The sequence below is a fragment of the Ascidiella aspersa genome, chromosome 6 (genome assembly GCF_963924565.1).
Source record: "Ascidiella aspersa chromosome 6, kaAscAspe10.2, whole genome shotgun sequence".
Lineage (NCBI taxonomy): Eukaryota > Metazoa > Chordata > Ascidiacea > Phlebobranchia > Ascidiidae > Ascidiella > Ascidiella aspersa.
In genome coordinates, this window is record NC_139452.1 from 13,165,840 (window position 1) to 13,181,929 (window position 16,090).

The 16,090-nt window shown below is 38.3% G+C and overlaps 1 protein-coding gene across 1 annotated transcript in view; it reads left to right on the plus strand.

Moving 5' to 3' along the window:
• Positions 1 to 13,813, plus strand: part of LOC146139967 (IgGFc-binding protein-like) — a 50,981-nt gene extending 37,168 nt beyond the window's left edge. Inside the window, exons 43-63 of the mRNA XM_083392574.1 lie at positions 695 to 786; positions 1,075 to 1,216; positions 1,728 to 1,978; positions 2,564 to 2,734; positions 3,084 to 3,256; positions 3,845 to 3,998; positions 4,554 to 4,723; positions 5,211 to 5,323; positions 5,415 to 5,563; positions 6,479 to 6,576; positions 6,922 to 7,078; positions 7,385 to 7,506; positions 7,919 to 8,083; positions 8,477 to 8,757; positions 9,374 to 9,496; positions 10,520 to 10,614; positions 11,025 to 11,163; positions 11,377 to 11,502; positions 11,845 to 11,994; positions 12,605 to 12,752; positions 13,371 to 13,813. Coding sequence (XP_083248700.1) covers positions 695 to 786; positions 1,075 to 1,216; positions 1,728 to 1,978; positions 2,564 to 2,734; positions 3,084 to 3,256; positions 3,845 to 3,998; positions 4,554 to 4,723; positions 5,211 to 5,323; positions 5,415 to 5,563; positions 6,479 to 6,576; positions 6,922 to 7,078; positions 7,385 to 7,506; positions 7,919 to 8,083; positions 8,477 to 8,757; positions 9,374 to 9,496; positions 10,520 to 10,614; positions 11,025 to 11,163; positions 11,377 to 11,502; positions 11,845 to 11,994; positions 12,605 to 12,752; positions 13,371 to 13,506 — 3,155 coding nt within the window. The 3' untranslated portion in view covers positions 13,507 to 13,813. The remainder of the gene's footprint in view (positions 1 to 694; positions 787 to 1,074; positions 1,217 to 1,727; positions 1,979 to 2,563; positions 2,735 to 3,083; positions 3,257 to 3,844; positions 3,999 to 4,553; positions 4,724 to 5,210; positions 5,324 to 5,414; positions 5,564 to 6,478; positions 6,577 to 6,921; positions 7,079 to 7,384; positions 7,507 to 7,918; positions 8,084 to 8,476; positions 8,758 to 9,373; positions 9,497 to 10,519; positions 10,615 to 11,024; positions 11,164 to 11,376; positions 11,503 to 11,844; positions 11,995 to 12,604; positions 12,753 to 13,370) is intronic.
• The last annotated feature ends 2,277 nt before the right edge of the window (positions 13,814 to 16,090 follow it).

Consider the following 16,090-nt stretch of genomic DNA (forward strand, 5'->3'; position numbering starts at 1 on the left):
TAATTTAGAAACATTGGACATTGTGTAATTTATGGTATAGGCAAGAGTATGCAATTGTAAATTAAAGTAACACACATCTTGGAGTAAATAGTTTGCAAAATATTAACTTTTCGTTTGATGCAGTAAATAAAAATGATAAATAGTACTATACCTTTTAAAAGAAATTAATGCCCAAAAAATAATTATGCAAGAGGTGTAGGCAACTTATGTTTGATTGCGATTGACTGAAATAGTTTTAAAGACTCTCAATCGACTGGTTCGGAGAAAAAAGCCGCAAGACACTTATTAAACATTTTGAGCGTTAATTGCTATCCAAGAGTTCAATTTGTTGCGTTAAAAAACATTTTTTAGGTTTGTCCAGACAACAATCGATCATTTTAATGTTACGCTAGTGTGCGACCGCTACTGTAATGACGTAACGCATGTTCGACGCGATCGATCAGGTGTAATGTGGCGATCGACCGGTGGATCGCGATCGACGTGCTAGCTTCCCTTCACAAGACAAAAGTCAGATCTGATGACCTTTTAGGTTTTCTATCAGTTTGTTTGTATGTCGATAAATACGATGCAAGAGGCAGCATATTGCAAGCTTGGGGCTGATCGTTTGAACCTATAACTATATTCGTCACAACAAATATTCGTGGACGATACGTCAAACACTTCTTTCTATTGACGTACTTTGAAACTTTTTCAGGTTGCAAGGCCGACGAGGGCTTCGTGTTGTCTGGCGCCGAGTTCGTAACCCGACGACACTGCGGTTGCATGTACGACGGAATGTACTACTTGGTAAGCTTTATATAATACTGGTTAAAATAGATGGGAAAATAAGCAATAATGTTAAAAAATAAAATTTGGTGTACGCAGTACGATTTTAATTATTGTATTCAATTTGTAAAACAATACAAAATAGAATAAACAAAAAACAGCCACAGGAAAAAATCTCCAAAGTGTCCAGTAACTAAACGCAGATGTTGATACAAAAATAGATTGGCACTACACTAGTAGTCCATTATGATTTCGGAACTCAACAATTAAGTAGGTTAATATATGAACACGCATTGTTTCTGTTTTAAGGACGGCCAAGTCTTCATGGCTGACAACTGCCAGTCGCGCTGCACTTGTCGCGAAGCTTCGGTGTCGTGTGTTGCCGAGGGGTGCGCCACTGACCGCCAGTGCAGGCCGAACAGGAACGGACGCCTCGCCTGCCTTCCCCTGAGTACGTTTGCTTATTTACTTATTTCGCCAATATTTTTTTCCATATTATTTGCAATGTGTTCGTTAAATTCAAAGTTCAGAGACATACTAATAATATTACGGCATTGCAATTGAACGTTTTGGAATATTTTTTACGCATAGTTTAGGATCCTATTGTTGTGGTCGATAGATTTGACTAATTACAACGAAGCTCAATGACCGTCATTTAAAAAAATAAATCGTTTAAGACAATGTTTCAAACTCGAAACATTGTAAGTTCAACCTTGTGCGATCGCAATCTAGGGTTATCAAACGTGTAAACCATTATTACCTGTTGTCTTTATGCAAGACGACGCTAAAATCGAGTATTTATTCCAATTGTACAATTGTTCTTCCCGCAAAATTTTATTAAAGTGCAAGGTTTCGGCAATCTTCTTCAGGGCAATATAATTGCAACTAAAAGCGGAAACATATGGCCTTTTTATTCTCGTGTACTCAATGGCCGTATAACACACGCCCCTTTTCACCTTCAGAAAAGGAAACTTGCAAGATATGGGGCAACGGTCACGTGACCACCTTCGACAGGCAGAGTTACGACCTGCTGACGCCATGCTCTTACGTCGTTGCGTCATCACGCAATGCGTCACACCCCGGCGGCGTCTTCATGGAAACGGAGCGAAACGCCAACGACTCGGTCACCACCATCCGCAGCGTGTCGGTTCGGTTCGGCGGCTTTGAAGGTCCCGTGGAACTCATCAACACAGGGAGCGACGTAGAGATATGGGTAAGAAAACTTGGATGTATTGTTATTCGGAACCAATGTTGCTGCAGTGCGTATAAAATCAATAGCTCGAACAAGTAAAAGTCAAAGTTTTAAATCCAGGTAAATGCAGGATCAAACATTTTTACGCAACTTTCCTCACTACCTAAGTTTAAGTACAAAATATCCAATATATAAATAGTTGCTGACAGGCATATTGCTATTTAAGACCTTCTGGCATTACTGATCGTGCTACGTCAGCAACAGACTATATTAGATATATCGTAGTTAAAAATCCTGCCTCTTTTGTAAGAAACACATCGTACTGCATTTTTCTCGGGTTCCCCATTATTTTGACGTAATTTATTTTTACAAGTTCGTACAATAGCGAAACAGTGATCGACAAACAGAAACCTGCTGTCTTCGGGTCAATATTTATGCAGCTTTTACTGTGTAGTGATGTTTTCGTCTGTGCGTGACGCTAATTTGGCCGGCCTTTTTCAGTTATATTTATGCTTTGTGGTGCTAAATTGCGTGTGACGCGAGTTTAAAATATTGATCCGTAAACATTTTTTGTTTGTACTACCACTAACTGTTACTTATTTCAAGGTTAATGGTGTTAGCTACGCGCGCAAGTGGAAGTCGGTCAACAGCCAAGGTGGCCGCATGGTGGCGCGCCACAGGGGTCACGTGGTTGTTGTGGTTTCCAGCAAAGGTCACCGGGTCGAATTCGATGGCACTCAACTCGTGGTCAAACTGCCGGTCACCTACTTTAATGTGGTAAGAACCGATAACTGGAATCTTAGTATCACACAGAATTCAGTAAGCACTTAATTTGTTTTTAGTATTGACTCTATTGAGCTTTATTTTATCTCTGCTATTAACAAAATGGTTTCCGCGGAACCACAGGTTACCATAGCTTACAATCCCTATCTTACGCTGTAATTGATATAATGTCGAAGTTTTGGAGCAGAGGAACGCTAAAGTTTGCGTTTTTTTATTAAACAAATGTGCTAGTGTTGCGCTGGGGAAATTGTTTGCAAACTTTAAATATTTTATTAATGAATAATTTCACATAAATGCGGTAAAAAACGCGCAATTTTAAATTCATCGATTTGTTTTTACCTAGATTCACGGACTCTGCGGCAACTTTAACAGTAAGCCAGGCGACGACCTCAAGGTCAAGGACGGAAACGTCACTGATAACGTGGAGCTCTTTGCCGCCAGCTTCCGGACGAGGTCGTGCGACGCAGTTCGAATCCCGATTCCCTCCGTTTGCACCGATCAGCAACTTAACAATTGGTAACTGCACCGTATTTAAAAAGCAATAAATTTTAAGCAAATATACTTAGGACCCTCCTGTCTTAGTCAAAGTAAGTCATTTATAAGTTCTAATCTTTTAACAGTGAAATATGTTTCGCCACAAAGTATGGCATTATTGGTTTCTTTATTCGAATTATGCGAATGAATTGCTCCCATTTGCAGCCACTGTGGTCATTTACGTGTGAGGGCGAGGAGATATCTTCCTATGTTACACATACAGTTTGTCAAACTCTAAGCCGTCACAAATTTTTGTTAATAAAATGGTCAGTAGTCAGTTTCTCAGAATACGTATTGTAAAAGTGAAAATAACTCATTGAACACAGACATACATAGGTTAATTTATTACTCTTTTTATGTATACTATATTACTGGAATAATTGCATACCGTAAACCTTTGAAAACGTGTTGCAGCCTGCGTACCTCAGGCGGTAGAGACTTCGAACCGCAGGCTAGATTATGCAAACAATGCTATGCATGCACGATAATCCTGATTAGCCCATCCTGTGTAATAGGCTATACTGTATATTAAATTTAATGGGGTGCATCATAACTTTCGACTTATTACAGGCGCCAGAGCGACAGCTGCGGTGTCATATCAGACATTAACGGCCCAATCTCAACCTGCAACAAGGTGCTTCGGGGATCGACCACCAGGAGGTATGAGCGCCAGTGCATCCAGGACCTATGCGAAACGAACGGGGACGAGAACATTCTCGAACAGGTAATTGTATTATAAGCATTACGTCTGCGAAATTTTTCCAAACGATTTTTTTAAACGATTTGCACAGTTAAACCTTAACAATGAATGAGTCTTGAAATTACAATAGTTGTAAAACGTTTTGAAGCGGTTGCGTAAACTGTCTCAGCTCTCGTTTTTGCTTGTCAAGTAACGTGTTATTTTTACCTTACTGATTGCACCAATCCCACAGACGCCATTTGTGTTCCTAATAATAATATCTCCTTAAGGTGTGTTACAAACAATAAACCAAATTGTAACAGGACTTTGTTTCGTTATTTCTTCTTATTTGAATTAAATACAGCAGTTGAAAACGTACGGCCTGTTCTGTTTGCATATTTTATGTGGCTTGCATAGTAATGTTATTTCAATACAGCACAAAAAATGTAAAACTGTTGTGTACATAAGCTATTTCTTTTATTGGGCTTCAGCACTTTGGTAATTTATATGTAATATGCTATTTGACATTAATGCCTAAGGACGAGTTTCCTTAACCCTGTTTAGGTTAACAAGAAAACCACACTTGTAATACTATTTCAGTCACTTCAATCCTACACGTACGATTGCTTGAGCGCCGGCATCCGGCTTTGCGAGTGGCGCGCCTTACTTAACGTCACCACGCCTACCTGTCAATCAAACTCGCACTACGTTGGATGCGCGCCCGCCTGTCCTCCCACATGCGGGGAAGTACCCGACGACAATGATGACGAGTAAGTGCCACAACGTTCGGTTTGGAATTTCCGTGCCTTCGTTTTTTGTCGTCATTACGATATGACCAAACAAGCAAAATTGTTTAGCTAAAGTTTTTTAAGCTATTTTAAAAACCGCTCTGAAGTTAGTTAGTTAGCTTTATTTGTTAACTTGCTATTTTTTTGAAACATATTTCAACTTAACATGACTTGCAACCTATAGGGTCATTACTCATTAATTTATTATTAAAACGCTGGAATTTTTTTTTTTAAATCTGGTTTATTTGTCACAGTTTTCATTACAGTGGTCGCGAAAGCAAAATAAAATATTTAATATAGGGATTTTTTTTAAATAATTAAAATAAGTGGCGATATTTATGACCTTGTTGGGTTGTAGTTATCGATTGGTATGCTTTGTTTCTAGCAAAAGTTTTACGCAATCAAAACACAGACAGAAGGCCAGGAGTATTTACGGTTTAGAATTAACCCTTTTTTATCGTTTCTGAAGCTGTACCCTTGCCGATTACTGTGCCTGTGACGACGACTTTGTTCTAAAGGACGGCGTGTGCATCCCGAGGTCAACTTGCGGTTGCAATGTCAACGGAGTCACGTGGTCATACGGTAGGGCAATGTTTTCCGTTTTTTTAAAATCGCTATGCGCACATAATTTGGTCAAATATTTGTTATTTGAAATCGATGTACTGTTGTGTAGGCACCGTATTTACAACCGACGATTGCAACCAGACTTGCACTTGCTACGGAAACGGACAGTTACAATGCGAGGTCACGGCTGGATGCCTTTCAACCCAACGGTGTGCGATGGTGCGTGGCGGCAACTACTCGTGCGTGGATAAACCCAAGGTGAGTGTGATTTACCCTTTAAAAAGTTAGATTGGCAACAAAACTCGCGTAAATAAACAATGTGTTTTATTCTAGAACAGTGGTTCTTAAACTTCTTTCAGCTGCGCCCCCCTTTGGTAATTTTCCTATGCCTCGCGACCCCTACGAAAAACAATTCGGAATTTTCAATTAAACATCATTGAGATAACTTGAAAAAAGTGAAGCGTTTTTTAGGTCAAAAAAAAAAAAAATTGAGCTTTATCTGGTTGAATTGGCGCTAACCTGTAAATTCAGGAGGATTTTCGCATTGGGCACACAACAAATTGCTCGTGCTCGACACATTGATTTTACCCGGCTGATGTGAACAAACGTGTAGTGGGGGCATTTCCACAGTTGCAAGGCTGTGATGTCAAACGCAAAAATTGAACATTGTGTTATCGTGTTTCAATAGATGTGACGGCAAACAATACAATGGCAATATTGCATAGTTCGATCGTTTACCTATATGTTGACAAAGCTGTAATTGAATAGGCCCGTTATACCTTTGATGATTGGAAAACATAAAATAGCACTCGAAGAGAATTTGGGATGAAACGTAGACAATAAAAGTTGAAAACACAAGAGTGACCAAACCATTAAAATCATTGTAAAAAATTAAATATTAACTTGGAGCTCGCGCCCCCCCTAAGAATTGCTTGGCGCCCCCCGGTTAAGAACCGCTGTTTTATAGAACATATGTTTTTTACATTGCTTAATATAATGTTACATTTTAGCAGATGTTATTTTACTTAATAATAAAAATTATCTTTTAAAACTGTGTGTCAAGCACAATTACACTGCAGTATCCCTTTCCTGATTTAAATGAACTTTTTTTGTGTCATAATCCAATAAATATTTGATGTCTTTGAAAATGTGCCTATACTAATCTATTTCCAGAGCAAGTCTATGTGCAAAGTAACATCGGGACTCCGTTACCGAACATTTGACGGTACTTCTTACCACAGTGTCACGACATGCGCATACACCATGGTCAGGTACGAAGTTTGCCATTTTGCAATACAAATTGCCCCCATATAAGGGAAGTGCTTTTTTTCCACTGTAATATCTGCCAGTTTTTTAATTTAAATTTATATGGCGTTTAATTAATTCTAAAGGTGTTAGATGAAAACAAAAGCAGAATTTAAATTTTATTTAGCTTTTTTTTTTATCTCAATGGCGATATAATGTAATCGTCAAAAACGGAGCAAGTTTATATGTGCTGTTATCAATCTATTGGGATAAGTTGTGCACATACATTGTCTTGATATTAAATGTGGTAGATTCTATTCACGCCTTTATAGCGTTGTTCGCTTCAAATGTTATGGGTTGCTTTTTTACAGCTCAACTGTGAATGACGAATTCCTGAAACCGTTCAATGTGACCGTGATGCAGCAACGAATGGATTCCGACGCGCCACGATCCACTATCACGGAGGTGAAAATCTCATATGACGGAGGTGCTCACGAGCTGACTATGAAACCCGGGGTGATTATGAAGGTAAGGCATACTGTTTCTCAAGAACAAAATGAATAGAAACTACGATTATCTTCTGTTGGTTAAGGTGAACTTTGAACTATAGTATGATAAAATTAGTAGATTAAGTTTGCTTGGCTTATAGTTTGCGCATATTGTTGGGCGTTACCTAAATTTAACCTTGGTTTGTCTGGTTAGCAAATATCAGGAAATATGATTTGCAGATATAGACTAATGTCTGAACAGTTTGTTTGACTTTTCCAAAGCGCTTTAATTCCCACAAATTTCCCTTCGGTTTATTTATTAGTAAAGTAAAGATTATTTGTTTAGCTTGACGGTATGCTGGTCGTCGCGGGGACTTCCCACGAGGGAGTTTCCCTTACCCACGTCGGGGAAGATGTCGTTGCCGCTTTCGATTTCGGTCTGGTGGTGAGGTGGAACGGAGCCAGAGTGTAAGTGATTAACATATGTACACCGAAAGCCATTCCAGTGATACGTAAGCCGCAATCGTTTGTCAAAAAGCAGCTTCAGAAGGGCCAGACCACAGTTGTTTACACATCATATGTGTGTGCATCTTTCATTGCTTGACATATGTTTTTATTTGGTAGAAGTTTAATATTTATTGAATAATATTTTTCCAGCTTGCCAAACAAAATACAAGATTTGAGAAATATAACGGTATCCTAATTTTCCCAACGAGTAAAATACGCAACTATACTTGAGGCCTTATACTACTGGCCTAATTCAACTATTAAAATTTTGTTTATCGCAACATGTAAAAATTAAGGTTAAATTTCGTTTTGTATGCGTGCAAAAGTTTATTAATCTAAACACAGGAATATTTCAAAATGTTTTTGCCTGCAGATTACGAATAGACGCGTGGCATCAACTCAGTGGCAAGATCGGAGGTTTGTGCGGTGACTTTGACACTCTCCCGTTTAACGACTTTGTGCTGCGTAACGGCTCAATAACCGATGACGTGGCAACATTCTTCAACAGCTGGGAGGTGGAAGGACACGGAAACACCGGGTACGAAAAAAAAAAACTTTTATTCTGCATTGAAATCCAGATTCTTACACACGATTTGACCATACAAATCTGTTTTAAATACAATAATAAATAGAAGATCGTTGTTATTTTTTTGGGGGTTTGAATTGTTAATTAGTTGGATTTTTTGGTTGAAAATTTTTATTTGTTTGGAAGTGTATAACAGTAATGAACGCACTAATTCTGTTCGTTTTTTATCATAGTCGGCCAACAATATACATAATATTTTTTGCAATAAATGTTTGCGCTAATCGTTTAAAATTTATTGGAAATGACGTGTTGGGGAAATAGGAATAATGGTTTAAAAATTCCAAAACAGAAAATACTGCGACTAACTCCCACAAACTCATCAAGAAATTCTGCAATATTTCCCAGGTGCCACGAACGCGTCAAGGGCCCGGAACCGCCGCCCTGTCCCGACTCGGACGCCCTGGCGCGGGCCCGGGGCCACTGCAACGTCATCGTGGACCGGTTCGGGCCCTTTAAAGCCTGCCACTCGTTGGTCGATCCCCAGCAGGCCTTCAAGGATTGCGTTTTCGACTCTTGCGTCAGCGGCGCCGAAACGGCCGACGAAAATCGCGTCATCGTCAGCTACTCGATGCGATGCACCGACGAGGGGGGTAACGTCACCAGGTGGCGCACCGACGTCGGAAGAGGTGATGGTTCGCGCGGGGATCCTGCGTCATAGGGAATAATTTTGTGGAAAATAAAATAGCTTTAGTTTACTTACAGTAAAGCGTTGTAATGGATAAGGTAGCAAGAAAGCTCTATGGAGAGATATTTCGTATTGTTCGTGTTAATCAAATCTAACATCGTAAAATCTATTTTTTCACTTCATTGGAAATTCTTACTCTAATTTTTAACAGTATTTGATGAAGTCATTTTACAACAATTAAATTGTAACCTCGAAATTTTTCATCTTTAAACCTATGAAAAATTGTTTAATATTAACTATATTTATATTCGTATACCAACAACGCATGGAAACCGTCGACGATTTCTAAAGTGCGCGCGAGTGCATATTTTAGAAACGTGTGGCATGCAGCGATGCGCCGTGTGTCCTTATTTTCGGCGCAAGTATTGGAAACACATACTTGCGCCTATTGTAGCATATATATACTGGAAGCAGCATATCTTTCAAGGCGCGACAACTGAAAAGTTGAACGCGGGGAGAAACGTGTGTGCTTTCCATGTGTTGTTTTGCCTTGGGTCGACGTTTCGACATATACTTGTCCTGACCGAGTTTGTTTTCTGCATGAACCCGACCTGCAGAGATCGATTGCCCCGCGCACAGCACCTACAAGGCGTGCATGGCGCAATGCCAGCCGAGCTGCTCGGACAGAGCCGCCCGATCCTGCGGTGCGATTGACCTGCTCGGACAGAGCTGCGTCGAAGGTGCGCATCGTCATACGTCCTTTGTTCTTGTTTACTTTCAAATTTTTAAACAAAACAAACACAAAAATACCTTTGCAAGCGACACCGAAACCGATTCGAGGCGTTATGCAGGCAAACTGAGTGGCATGCTACAGATAAATCAACAGGTGTTTTCAACGGAGTTTCAATTTAGTCCAATTGCAATTACAATTACATTATAAACTGTAAATAATTCCATCAATAACAATTTTCTGCATTGAAACTTCAAATTTTTCAGTATTATTGTATTGAACCAAGATTTTAGCAAATTACAATTAAAAATACACAGAATGAAAATGCAATTACAATTATATTATAAACTGTAATTCATTACATCAATTACAATTACAAATTACAATTGATCCAACTCTGATTTGCACAAATATTTAAAATTATGTTCGAGAAAATAAAGTATTTTAAGATTCATGGTTTACTTGCTATACTTCATTTTTCGGCCTGATTAGATGTTTATGGGTCAGCAAAACCTTTAAACTAACTCGCAGCTGTAACAAGTTTAGCCTTGCTTTTTATGAAGTTTTTCAAACGCTCGAATCGGTTTTGGTGTCTTTTGCTTCTTTTTGCGGTAGTTCAACGTGGTATACTTTGGATTACTGACTGGGAATGTTTAGGTCTGTGCATGTGGTAGACTATAGTTGTATGCCAAATGTTTATTTCAGTTAATAGACACTGTGGTGTATAGGTTAATCTGTGCAGTAAGTTCGTTTTATTTTGTTTTGTCATTTGAGGATTTTCATTTGCATGTTTAGTAGTATCATTGAAGTAGTGCTTGCAAATATTTCAAACGTTGCATTGTCAACAAATGAAAGTAGTAGATTAGTAGCCTACCTTAAATAAACAAATGCATGAATGTATTTAATTAATCAACCAATGAACAGTCTAGTTAAAACAGGAAAATTGTTGTGAATTTCCTAACGATTTCCTTATTGAAATCCCTAACGACGAACTTATTAAATATGGACAATTTAACCGTAAAAATGATATTAGGTTGTCAGTGCATCGACGGTTACATGAAGGAAAACGGAAAATGCATCGAGATGAAAGACTGTGGCTGTTTATCAACTGACGGCCTTTACATAGCGGTAAGTCAGCTAATAGACGTACGGTACTAAAAAGTTTCAAAACAAAATTCCCACAATTTGTATTCTGAAGTGTAGTTAGTCGTACGCTGTCTTGGGGCACGACAAACGTTTTATTCACACTCCAAAATCATTTTTAATTTGTAGACTAATTTTACTCAATTTTGTTTAATTTGTATTCAAGTTTACAAACTGAATAGATTTGTTTTTAAAGAACCTGGTTTTGTTCACCTTTATATGAAAAAGTGGATTAACGAATAAAGTGAAATGCGACTACTTCTTACAATCGTATAACTGTTGTTTCTATTGTTGTGAAAAAAACTTCTGTCACACTCATAGACACTACTTTATAACTAGCCTATAAAAAGTTGAAAGGTTTGGTCAAGTATTCGAATGCATTGTATGCTTAACAGGCCAACAGATCCGGCTTTGTCGAGTCGTGTAGCAAGATGTGCCAGTGTACCATGGGACAACTGACTTGTACCGACGCATCTTGTTTGAGCGATCAACGTTGTGGGGTTAGGGAGGACGAATACGGTTGTCACTGGATCGGTAAGTTTTAACCATCAAATAAAAGTTTCAATACTTTTTAAGGTTTTAAATTGGCATTCACTGGTTTGTTTGTGCGTTACTATTTCGTTTTAAAAGAAGGGTCTTCGTACTTAAAGGGTCTCGTTTTTATGTTTTTGCTTGTTTGTATTTGGGAGCACGTACAAAGCGTTTAGAATTAAACGTAAATAAACATTTGCGCCTCGCTTTTTTCAGACGAGTGCGAGTATTTCAACGGTGGCTGCAGTCACACGTGCAAGGCTGTTAATGGTACTATAGAGTGCTCGTGTCCCCCTGGTCAGAACATGAGTGCAGATGGAAAGACATGCATCAAACCACAAGGTGAATACAACCTACCGATAAATTTTGCAATCGGCAGGGAATATTTTTTTACTACTGATTAACCTGCTGAGAAGGTGTACGAATTGTAAATCTTAATTTAGACCAAAGTAAAGTTGAATTGTTTAATTTTATATTTTTAAACGTTACTTTAGGCAAGTATGTCGTAATCGTTTAAAACGATAAAAATGATAAAAAAAATTCGAAAAAACGAGCAAAATTTAGCAATGTTGTTGCCATTCTCCAAGTTCCCAAACTAAATCCTATCGTTTCTCAATGTATGGGTTATCCGCGACCGTATTTTAAATTGGTTTTGATGCAAATGTTGGGCAACCTGTTTCTCAGTGAAAGAGGAGGCGGACTGTCCTGATAAGGATAAGCAGAAGACCAATCTGGCGGAATTGCGGAAAAAGTCTTTCCAGGAGTGGACGCAAAAGCTGGAGAAGTACATGAACGTGGTTGAAAACCCGACGAGCCAACCGGATTCCGCTTTAAGTAAGTAGCCCAAGTTAGATAATTGTATAGTAGTTTTTACTGCGGTTAAATTGGCCTTCATTTTTGTAATATCAAAATCAAATTAAAACTCGAATGTTTTGTTTCCGAAAAACACTCACTGCTTTCGAAATATGTATAATGTATGTTCATTAAACATTCCGGAACAAAATCAAAGTTTGAGTTTATGAACGTTATTCATATTTTAACAATGTACAAAAAAACACTACATCAAACACACTTTTTAATTGTTCGCGGGTTTATTCAGGGCACGTGCTATAACCATATTTTTGCTGTTTATAATCGCAGTTTCTTTCACCCTGTGTATATTTTAAATCTTCGAAACGAAGATTTTGGAAATCATATTTTCGATAAAAACATTTCTAATGACTACACTGCAGTTGTGCTCAATCTGCCAAATGTTGCGGAAAGCTTGCACGCTTACTATTCATTAAATGCCCGTGTAAGCCGCCAAGCTTATTTGCAAATCTCGGACTTTTTCCTTCGCTATAAAACAATACTGTGGTTTGAAAAAAACAGACTTTCTTCTACCATTCGCATATCTCTAACAAATCAACACATTTATAATCGTACTTTCTGTACAACGTCACAGTGTGTGGGTCGACTTGGACGCAGTGGCTGGACCGTGACGACCCCGGAGGCACCGGTGACGAGGAAACCTTCGCGCTGTTACGTCACGAGTTCCCGCATCTGCTTTGCAAAAATCCGGTCGCGATCGAGGCGAGGATGGCCAACGGAAGGTATGAGTCAGAGTTGTATCAATAGTAGGCCTACTTTGTAATTGTATGTGAGGCATTTTAATGTAATTGTAACTTGCTTACATTTTGGGCTCAATACATTGATATTGAAAAAAAATAAAGTTTCAATTGTGTTTCACGTTGTTTATTTTCTTCGTGAAGCGATAAGACATAAACTGTTCAACAAACAGAAGGTTTGAAGTAGGCTACTTTAGCTAGCGAAGTTGGCCTTTTCGAGTGACTAATGTTTTTGACAGGCAGTTTGTTTTTGCGATATTAATACCAACGTGAACATTAGTTTTGTCAGCTTCGCGGTATATTTTAATACATTACTGTTTATTGAATTATTGATCGAGCCTGCTTAGGTATAAGAACCTGCTTTTATTATTATTGGAGTCAGGCCAACTACATTTGTATTTAGGCATTTTTGAAATTGTTTTTGTCAATTAGTTAACAAATCGGGCTGACAAATAACGGTAACTGCTTTTACTGAGTATTTTTGATGTATCGCCTAATTTGTGTAACTTACAAAAACAAACACACGAGTCTCGTTCACGATCTGTTGGGCAATTTTACACCTCGGCCAGTCCATTAACGAGCTCTTTTTAATTTACTTCGCAGTCCGGCCACGCTCTCCGGCAACAACGTGACGATGAGCGTCAAGAAAGGTCTCCTGTGCGTGAACCGACTGCAGCCCGCAGGAAAGCGCTGCGCCGATTTCCAAGTTCGCTTTTTGTGTCTTGATACGCTCTTTTGAAATTCTCGCACTCTATCGATGCCTTGCGTTGCCCGCATTCCGTTTACCTGCACGACATGACTTCCGTTCACCGTAAAGAATTTTGCACTTGCTATGAGATTTGGAGGCACATAAGCCCTTGTTCGATCGTGTTTTATTTGTAGATAGAGATTATTTTGCATCGCCTGTTAATTTTCGTACTCTTTTCGCTGAGCGTTCCAAGTACCCTGACAAATACTGCTGGCCTAAATCTTCTTTGAAAACTGCCCCGCGCCGTTGTCTTTTCAGTCATGTTTGGAGATTTGTCTCGTTGTTCGTCATTTTTTTCGCCAATAAATATTAATATATATAAACGCGTGATGACGTGACTGATTTTTACGACCGGGCCCGCTTTTATTAGCTTTTTCGCTGAATAGCGTTTTGTCTGAAATAAGTAATTTGAAACATAATTGACTTTATGTGGTGAAACACGCAAGTATATGACAAAAACTCAATTAAGTCCGTATTTTAAATTCCTCATTTCACATGGGCAGTAGCCTATATATTCTACGTAATTGAGTTGATAATGCCAGAGTTCTCAGAAGGCGCGACTCTCTAGCGGTCTAGCCTACAGTTTCATAAGGCGTAATGGTTTAAAGTGGAACACTTAATGCAGTGTTTCGCAACCTTTTTTGGCTTGCGGCACCCTACAGAAATTATAATTAGCTTGCGGCACCCTAGCTCGTATTTTTGCTGAGTGGTCAACTGTAACGCTACAATAAACGAGATTAGAACAGCACATTAACTGTTTTAACACTTTTATCGTACATAAAATGTATCAAGAAGCTAAAGAATATGAAATATCTCTCGGCACCCTTGAGCGTTAAAAAGTGCACCCTAGGGTGCCGCGGCACCCCGGTTGAGAACCACCGACTTGGAAAAGTTTATTCGTCGTATCAACCAGCATGGGTATAGTTCGTCATAATGGCTGTTTGTTATAAAGGTTTAACAATCAAAATACACATGCTAGCACAGGGTTGCCATTTTTTAAAGCCAAATTTGAAAATTTAGGCTTTTTTGAACCTCTTTGGATTTTATTTTTTCAAAAAAGGCTTTTTTCGTTTTATTCCAAAATGTCATGAGTATTATGTTAAGAAGAGATCAAACTAACACGAAAAGTGAAAAAATTCCAAAAAAATATCACAAAAAGATAAAAATTGCTAAGAAAAATTTGCGAAAACAAAAAAAATTGCCAAGAAAAATTCCAAAAAGAGAAAAAAATTAAGAAAATCTGCCACAAAAAGAGAACTTCAATGTACCAGCATGACCATTTATTGCATTTTTTATTTATTTAAGGAAAAACATAGGCTTGTTAGAGTTTCTAGTAGATTTGGATTTTTTGGCCTTTTTTTAGGGTAAGTTTGGATTTTTTTATTTTTTACATCTGGCAACCCTGTGCTAGCAGCTGTAGTGTTCACGTCCGAAGCGCTTAAAGAATTTTCGTTGCACGGCGGCTTTTGTTTAAAAGTTTAATATCCAAACATTACAAATCGCCTAAGTGCTATAAATCACTCATAAAGATTAATAACACTGAACTAGTGTAGAACTAGGTGCGGGGGTTCAGGGTCGCGAGTCGAATCCGGACTCGACGGTGTCGATTAATTTGGCTGGAGAGTCGGACTCGGGACTTTAGTAAGAACACTGGAGAGGCGCTCTTTCACTATTGTACGTGAAAAGTTATGCAAAAAAAAATAATAATAATGCCGCATACCACAACACATATTGTTTGGGTTAGGGTGCGGGTTAGCGTTTGGGTGATTAATAATCAACATAATATTACTTGACCCACCCTCAACCAAACGCTAACCCGCACCCTAACCCAAACAATGTGTTGTGGAATGCGGCATATGAAAAAAGTTTTTTTTTATCAATTTTTACGTACAATAGTAAAAGAGTGCCAAAATATGGAATAGCATAGGGTGGAATGAGCGCCGTGGAATGTTACTTATAAATCTGAGATCTGAAGTTGTTTGGTGAATGGTATAACTAGAAATATAGCTTTATTGATTTGACTCAAAGATATTATAATCATAAGAACTCTCTGGTTTGACCAATTTGACAATGTAGAGATATTTGTAGTATTTTCCGCATCATTGAGTGCCAATCGTTTTGTTTTGGCTGAAACTATAGTATATAAACTGATTTGCTTTATGTACCACTGTCCGCCAAGACGTCCAGTTCAGTCGTCGAGTTCAGTCGTCAAGTTAAGTAATTTTGTCTCTGTATTCATCTATCACTTATGCTGTTTATAAATAACTTGACACATGATGGTATGGACTTAATTCAATGGACGAATGACCTAAATTGAAGAACTTAAGACCTTTTTTGGCGCTGGTCTAGAGTCTCAGTTCTGCAACAACATACATTATTTTGGTTTGGGTGCAGGGTTAACGTTTGGATGAGTCAAATTTATAATAAATAATAATACTTAACCCAACCCAAAGATTTTGCGTTGATTTAATAAGGGATTCTAGACCAGGGCCATAAATTTAACCAAATTAAAAAGGTTGAACCAGAAACATACAAACCATTTTTGAAGTAAAAATTAAATATATATGTTATTTAC